Source organism: Musca autumnalis, unplaced genomic scaffold (assembly GCF_047663935.1).
Source record: "Musca autumnalis isolate F117 unplaced genomic scaffold, ASM4766393v1 scaffold_1, whole genome shotgun sequence".
Classification (NCBI taxonomy): domain Eukaryota; kingdom Metazoa; phylum Arthropoda; class Insecta; order Diptera; family Muscidae; genus Musca; species Musca autumnalis.
In genome coordinates this window covers 60193275-60201463 of record NW_027411644.1, presented here as the reverse complement: position 1 = coordinate 60201463, position 8189 = coordinate 60193275, and the positions used below count along the sequence as shown (strand labels likewise).

Below are 8189 nucleotides of genomic sequence, written 5' to 3'. Positions count from 1 at the left end.
CTGACCCACCTCCATCACCTTGTTTAGGGGCTTTGAAGGAGTGGCGACGGAAGGGTTTGGGGAGGCAGCTGGTTTTCTGGGCCTGGTTTTTGACCTTTTTGGCTTCTTCACAACCTGTGCGGGCTGTGATTTAGCCAGGTCAACTGCGGGTAGAGCAGGAGGGCATTCTATCGTCACTTCCATGCGGGTTACGACAGGATTCCCTCCCTCACACGACGTGGAAATTTCATTAGCTGGAAAATTCTTAATCGTTAAGTGAGGATATTTTCTTTCGAACCTTCTCACAAACTTTAGGTTCTTCCGAATTAATTTAAATTCCCTTTCGGTGATTGTTTTGGGGTCTTTATCGACGAATCGCTTGCAATACGATATCGCAAAACGATAGTCCTTTCTGTCCATTGCTTCTTTTTTCTGTACTACGAATTGAACCCAAACTATACCATGGTTATATGACTCAGACACATGGGCATCTGAACTCAGGCCAGAGAGTAACTGGAGTGTTTAAGAGAAAATTTTTTCAAGAAATCTGTGGATCAATCTGCATTGAAGGAGTATATATCGACGTTATGTTTCTATGGAACACCGGAACACCTTGCTCAAAAATACGATTAATCCATAGAAACTCTGAACTATTTAATAAAGGTTCCTCCTAAGCACTTATGGTCTTAATACCTCCTAAGAACCTTGTTTCTGCTCAGGTAAGAAAAAAGTTAGCGTTTTTTTATTAATTTTTATTTCTTTGTTCTTTTTCAATTGCCCAGCACAGACTTAAAGTGCACACTTCAAAGCTCCTGCTTTCTTCACTTTACATATCAGGAACAACATCATACAAAACATCGCCAACTTCTATGCCGATCATCGTCTTAGCACCCGGAGGAGACACAATACTAATATCAGCACATGATTTAAACATTTCCTGGTTACCACAACCCATGGCCCCGCTACCATCTTCACAAATGCCCCAATTGTTGCCAGCAGTATAGGTCCAACGTAGAACACAGTGGGCACAACTCAAACCCGATGGCCAAACCACAGTAGCTTCAATATCACCCATTGTGTTACCAATATACAATTTATCACTACCATCGGCAAATTTCAAAGGATATTTGGCAAAGCACTCTTCTGATTCGGCATGGAATTCATCCAAATTACACAGCTGGAAAGTGATGTGACCCAAATGATTGGCTGTGATTTTGAAACCAATAACTGCAGTATAGCTATCCACAAAGGTCTTGACAATGACCCCACTACCACCATATTTACCACCCAATTCATTGGCCCGCGGCACTGGATCGGCATAATTATCACCACACAGGCCACATTTACCACCATTTGTAGAATATTGGACCTGCAAATGAAATCAGAAAAGGTTATTTCGATGATTATGAATATCCACCGCTCTTATCCCCCCTCCTACTTACCCCAAAACCACCACAATAATTGGCATTATCATTATAATTGACTGGAGCCGATGCGTCATAACGCCAGCGTGATGATCTGCCAGGAGGATTTAACATCATACCATGTCCCGATGAGTAATCCACAAGGGTTGCCAGTATGGCAACGGAAATAATTGTTAGCGCCACAAACCACTTCATATCCACTTAGCTTTAAATTTCTTCTTCTTTGGTTTTCTTCTTTTGTTTCTCTGAGTTGCACGAAATTGCGAATGATAAGCCCCAAAAGAGTTTCCCATTCTTTTATAGAGGAATTTCTCCAAAGGCATTTCCACAATAACTTTTTCTTTATCAAACGAAACGAGAAACGCATGTTTACAATTGTGTGAATTAAGACAATGGGTCGTATCGCCAAAAGTAAGAAAAACAAAACAGAAATAAATTTTGTTATTTTTAGGAAGTCATTCTTAAGAAAGGGTGATTCTAAAGACTATTTCTACATAAAGGGTACTTTTAAAGGCACTTTCTAAAAGAAAGGGTGCTTCTAAAGACCGTTTCCAAGAGAAAGGGTGCTTCTAAAGACCCTTTCCTAGAGAAAGGGTTCTTTTAAAGACCCTTTCCTAGAGAAAGGATTCTTCTAAAGACCCTTTCCTAGAGAAAGGGTGCTTCTAAAGACCCTTTACTAGAGAAAGGGTGCTCCTAAAGACCCTTTCCTAGAGAAAGGGTGCTCCTAAAGACCCTTTCCTAGAGAAAGGATTCTTCTATAGACCCTTTCCTAGAGAAAGGCTGCTTCTAAAGACCCTTTACTAGAGAAAGGGTGCTTCTAAAGACCCTTTCCTAGAGAAAAGGTGCTTCTAAAGACCCTTTCCTAGAGAATGGGTGCTTCTAAAGACCCTTTCTTAGAGAAATGGTGCTTCTAAAGACCCTTTCTTAGAGAAATGGTGCTTCTAAAGACCGTTTCCTAGAGAAAGGATGCTTCTAAAGACCCTTTCCTAGAGAAAGGGTGCTTCTAAAGACCCTTTCCTAGAGAAAGGGTGCTTCTAAAGACCCTTTCCTAGAGAAAGGGTGCTTCTAAAGACCCTTTTCCCAGAGAAAGGGTGCTTCTAAAGACCCTTTCCTAGAGAAAGGGTGTTTCTAAAGACCCCTTACTAGAGAAAGGGTGTTTCTAAAGACCCCTTACTAGAGAAAGGGTGCTTCTAAAGACCCTTTCCTAGAGAAAGGTTGCTTCTAAAGACCCTTTCCTAGAGAAAGGATTCTTCTAAAGACCCTTTCCTAGAGAAAGGGTGCTTCTAAAGACCCTTTCCTAGGGAAAGGGTGCTTCTAAAGACCCTTTCCTAGAGAATGAATGCTTCTAAAGACCGTTTCCTAGAGAAAGGGTGCTCCTAAAAAACCTTTCCCAGAGAAAGGGTGCTTCTAAAGACCCTTTCCTAGAGAAAGGGTGTTTCTAAAGACCCCTTACTAGAGAAAGGGTGTTTCTAAAGACCCCTTACTAGAGAAAGGGTGCTTCTAAAGACCCTTTCCTAGAGAAAGGGTGCTTCTAAAGACCCTTTCCTAGAGAAAGGATTCTTCTAAAGTCCCTTACCTAGAGAAAGGGTGCTTCTAAAGACCCTTTCCTAGAGAAAGGGTGCTTTTAAAGACCCTTTCCTATAAAGGGTGCTTCTAAAGACCCTTTCCTAGAGAAAGGGTGCTTCTAAAGACCCTTTCCTAGAGAAAGGGTGCTCTAAAGACCCTTTCCTAGAGAAAGGGTGCTTCTAAAGACCCATTTCTAGAGAAAGGGTGCTTCTAAAGACCCTTTCCTAGAGAAAGGGTGCTTCTAAAGACCCATTCCTAGAGAAAGGGTGCTTCTAAAGACCCTTTCCTAGAGAAAGGGTGCTTTTAAAGACCCTTTCCTATAAAGGGTGCTTCTAAAGACCCTTTCCTAGAGAAAGGGTGCTTCTAAAGACCCTTTCCTAGAGAAAGGGTGCTTCTAAAGACCCTTTCCTAGAGAAAGGGTGCTTCTAAAGACCCTTTCCTAGAGAAAGGGTGCTTCTAAAGACCCTTTCCTAGAGAAAGGGTGCTTCTAAAGACCCTTTCCTAGAGAAAGGGTGCTTCTAAAGACCCTTTCCTATAAAGGGTGCTTCTAAAGACCCTTTCCTAGAGAAAGGGTGCTTCTAAAGACCCTTTCCTAGAGAAAGGGTGCTTTTGAAGACCCTTTCCTATAAAGGGTGCTTCTAAAGACCCTTTCCTAGAGAAAGGGTGCTTCTAAAGACCCTTTCCTAGAGAAAGGGTGCTTCTAAAGACCCTTTCCTAGAGAAAGGGTGCTTCTAAAGACCCTTTCCTAAAGAAAAGGTGCTTCTAAAGACCCTTTCCTAAAGAAAAGGTGCTTCTAAAGACCCTTTCCTAGAGAAAGGGTTCTTTTAAAGACCCTTTCCTAGAGAAAGGGTTCTTTTAAAGACCCTTTCCTAGAGAAAGGGTTCTTTTAAAGACCCTTTCCTACAGAAAGGGTTCTTTTAAAGACCCTTTCCTAGAGAAAGGGTTCTTTTAAAGACCCTTTCCTAGAGAAAGGGTGCCTCTAAAGAAACTTTCCTACAGAAAGGGTGCTTCTAAAGACCCTTTTCTAGAAAAAGGATGCTTCTAAAGACACTTTTCTAGAGAAAGGGTCCTTTAAGGACCGTTTCCTAGAGAGAGGTGATTCTAAAGAACTTTTCCTAGAGAAAGGGTGCTTCTAAAGACCCTTTCCTAGAGAAGGGGTGCTTCTAAAGACCCTTTCCTAGAGAAAGGGTGCTTCTAAAGACCCTTTCCTAGAGAAATGGTGCTTCTAAAGACCCTTTCCTAGAGAAAGGGTGCTTCTAAATACCCTTTACTAGGGAAAGGATGTTTCTAAACACCTTTTCTTTTCGAAAGGGGCTTCTAAAGACCCTTTTCGTTGAGAACGGGCGTTTTTAAAGACCCTTTCCTAGAGAACGGGTGCTTCTAAAGACCCTTTCCTAGAGAGGGGGTGCTTCTAAAGACCCTTTTCTAGAAAAAGGATGCTTCTAAAGACACTTTTCTAGAGAAAGGGTCCTTTAAGGACCGTTTCCTAGAGAGAGGTGATTCTAAAGAACTTTTCCTAGAGAAAGGGTGCTTCTAAAGACCCTTTCCTAGAGAAGGGGTGCTTCCAAAGCTCCTTTCCTAGAGAAAGGGTGCTTCTAAAGACCCTTTCCTAGAGAAAGGGTGATTCTAAAGACCCATTCCTAGAGAAAGGATGCTTCCAAAAACCCTTTCCTAGAGAAAGGGTTCTTCTAAAGACCCTTTCCTAGAGAAAGGGTGCTTCTAAATACCGTTTCCTAGAGAAAGGGTGCTTCTAAAGACCCTTTCCTAGAGAAAGGGTGCTTCTAAAGACCCTTTCCTAGAGAACGGGTGCTTCTAAAGACCCTTTTCTAGAGAGGGGGTGCTTCTAAAGACCCTTTTCTAGAGAAAGGGTGCTTCTAAAGACCTTTAGAGAAATGGTGCTTCCAAAGCTCCTTTCCTAGAGAAAGGGTGCTTCTAAAGACCCTTTCCTAGAGAAAGGGTGCTTCTAAAGACCCTTTCCTAGAGAAAGGGTGCTTCTAAAGACCCTTTCCTAGAGAAAGGGTGCTTCTAAAGACCCTTTCCTAGAGAAAGGGTGCTTCTAAATACCGTTTCCTAGAGAAAGGGTGCTTCTAAAGACCCTTTCCTAGAGAAAGGGTGCTTCTAAAGACCCTTTCCTAGAGAAAGGGTGCTTCTAAAGACCCTTTCCTAGAGAAAGGGTGCTTCTAAAGACCCTTTCCTAGAGAAAGGGTGCTTCTAAAGACCCTTTCCTAGAGAAAGGGTGCTTCTAAAGACCCTTTCCTAGAGAAAGGGTGCTTCTAAAGACCCTTTCCTAGAGAAAGGGTGCTTCTAAAGACCCTTTCCTAGAAAAAGGGTGCTCCTTAACATCCTTTCTTTAGGACAGGGTGCACCTTAACACCCTTTCGTTTGGAAAGGGTGCTCCTTAACACCCTTTCATTTCGAAAGGGTGCTCCTTAACACCCTTTCATTTCGAAAGGGTGCTCCTTAACACCCTTTCATTTCGAAAGGGTGCTCCCTAACACCCATTCTTTTGGAAAGGTTGCTCCTTAACACCCATTCTTTTGCAAAGGGTGCTCCTTAACACCATTTCTTTTGGAAAAAGGGTGTTTCTAAAAACCCTCCTCCATAAGTGATATTTCATACAACGGCCTAATATACCACACAATGAAGGAAAATGGCAAAAAGGCATTTAATTTTTTTTTTTTTGTGACATAATAAGGCCTAACTGGCGCCCAACGTAATGGTTAACTAATCAATGGTAAACTAACAATTGAAAGAAAATATGAACATTGTATATTAAGTTGGAAAAGTGTTCCCAGTCCACCACCTCATGTGACTCTGTTGAGCAATAAATCCACAGGGATGCATGTTATGCAAATCAATTGATTAGTAAGTGATTGACAGGACATGTGCTTGGCTGGGGCCATCAAGAAACATAATTGACTAATGAATTCAAGAGTAAGGGTGAAATTAATGTGTAAATTTATGTAAGTTCGACATTGTCGTACATATTGGGCGTCCATAAAATTGCTACAAAAGTGTTTCAATATTTTTATCATTTTACCTTCGGCCTTATGGCTAAAGAGGGTATATGAGGAAAAGTCAAAATTTTTTAGTTTCCATGAAGCCAAGGTTTGCACTATTATAATACGCGAACTATTGTAGTTTACCAGTAACTATGACTATTGTTGGATTAATTTAGATGTTTTTGTACAAAGCTCAAAAATTTAGCAAAAAAAATTAATTTACGTGGTAGTTACGACCGCGTAAAGGAAAAAACATAGGTAAAAACACGTTGAAACTAAACAGTTTTTTTACATTGCTATTCGATTTCTGATTAAACCATTCAAATGACGGACATCTGTCCAAAGTAAAAGTAGGAGAATACAAAATGAAGATTACACTTCTAATGTATCACTTTCCAAAATTTCCACTGCATCCACCTGATGCTTGACATTTTGAAGCCAGGGGCCTAATTCTCGCATACGTGATCGAGTTATTTCGATCGATATTTTCAGTATTTGGATTACGGCATCCGTTGTCGAATACACTTTCGAGTGGAATCTTGCGAGTTTTTGCCCGCCACACATCTGCTGTCGAAATGATTATTTTTGTGGCACAAAACGAACTTTAATGAAACATTCTGCAATAAAACTAATCAGAATCACATACTAAATACTTTTTCCAATAAAATCAATAAAAAAAATAGACAAAAACGGGATGTTTCTGAAAAATTAAAAATATATTCTCCAATGCCAGAATGCGATTTTTATATTTTTACATAGTGGAATTTATTTCGGGTCACTATTACTTTTAATTTTTCACAATTTTCTATTATTTAATAAAATTTTCATGTTTTCATTTCATTTTACTAGAAACTTGCCGCTCAACAACTTGTTTGTGTGTAATATTTTGTGTTTACCATATGATTCACTGTTCGATAACCGTATGTATCGATAACTTTTTTAAATAATTTCGATCGTACAAGGGAATCCAAAAACTTCGATCGTTCGTAATTTGTCTTCGAACAAAAACTCGCTCGATAACGGATTCGAGAATTAGGCCCCAGATTTCAGGTGTTTTTTGTATATTTTATGTAACTGGGACGCGCATTCGGATATTTCGAAAAACCAATTATAGGATTAAAGAACTCGCGATTTCGCATAATCTGATATGTATATTGAGTATGTAGCCCACACAGCAGCAGAGTAATCTACTGCCAAAGGCCAAAATTTAGTGCGATATTTTTTCTAAAAAACCTATTTTTTGGGTACAGTATTTACAATATCCTTATGAGTGTGCTGGTACCCCGCGATATTTTTGTTTTTCGACGATCCGGATCATATGAATCACAGATCGTAAAAATCCATCTACTAGAACGGCGGAAATGGCTACTGCAAAAATTGAAAAATTTGCGAAAAATGTTTTTCAAAATATCGCTGACTAATTCGCGTTTTATGTGGATCGTTTCCATTTCAATGAAGAAAGTGAGTCATCACTCGCGTTTGTGCGAAAACAGCGGTTTGAAAAATTTAGTGGCATGGGAGCTGTATCCGATTTATCCAAAAAATACTGTGTGATGCTACATCCACGGTTCTTGATGGATTTTATTGAAATATGTTTAGATCGATGTATTTTTTCACGGTTGATAGTGAAATCGGATGCGCATAAAAAGTGTATGCATATTGTGCAAAATATAAGCGTTATACAGTTTGTTGCACACTAAACGGCAGACGATGCTACATCTTAGCGACCAACGTAAATCCTGGCAAATGTGTACAAATTAAAAGAGAAGAATTCGCTGTGTTGGAAAACCGCATGCGCATCAAGTGATTTTGAGCATTTCGCGATTTACACGCATTTCAAAATGAACATTACCCGATACAATTTTATTTCAAGATTATACCCCATTTAAAGGAACCCAACATTTATTTGAAAGATATCCATATCTTCAGCTAGATGTTAGCGTGTTTTCGAGAAGTGATTAGAATAAAAAATGTGATTTATTGCGTGAAATTTAACTAAAATAGAAGAAAAACTCCGACCTATTTTTCTTACATTTTGTTCAACTAACTCACAAAATAAATTTTAATAAATATTTTCTCTTACAAAAATTTTATAAATTTCCTCAATATATTTTTTGTTTTTTGCTATAATATGCAAACCGCTAAACGGATTTGTATAGTTTTGGTTTCATTTGAATCTTCGCCATGTTTAGATTACGTACATATTTTTTATATATTT

General features: G+C 39.4%; 1 protein-coding gene across 1 annotated transcript; it reads right to left on the bottom strand.

The window, feature by feature from the left end:
- Positions 1-747: 747 nt before the first annotated feature.
- LOC141390559 (uncharacterized) lies at positions 748-1808 on the bottom strand. The gene is made up of 2 exons (XM_073963507.1): positions 1422-1808; positions 748-1348 (listed from the first exon to the last, which is right to left on the bottom strand). The coding sequence occupies exons 1-2, from the start codon at positions 1596-1598 to the stop codon at positions 806-808; spliced, it is 720 nt and encodes a 239-aa protein (XP_073819608.1). The 5' UTR covers positions 1599-1808; the 3' UTR covers positions 748-805.
- Positions 1809-8189: the final 6381 nt, after the last annotated feature.

Coding starts and splice junctions, on each gene's coding strand:
- LOC141390559 (XM_073963507.1), bottom strand. CDS start 1,598: ATGAAGTGGTTTGTGGCGCTAACAATTATTTCCGTTGCCATACTGGCA. Junction 1,349..1,421: donor ATTATTGTGGTGGTTTTGGG/GTAAGTAGGAGG, acceptor TTTCATTTGCAG/GTCCAATATTCTACAAATGG.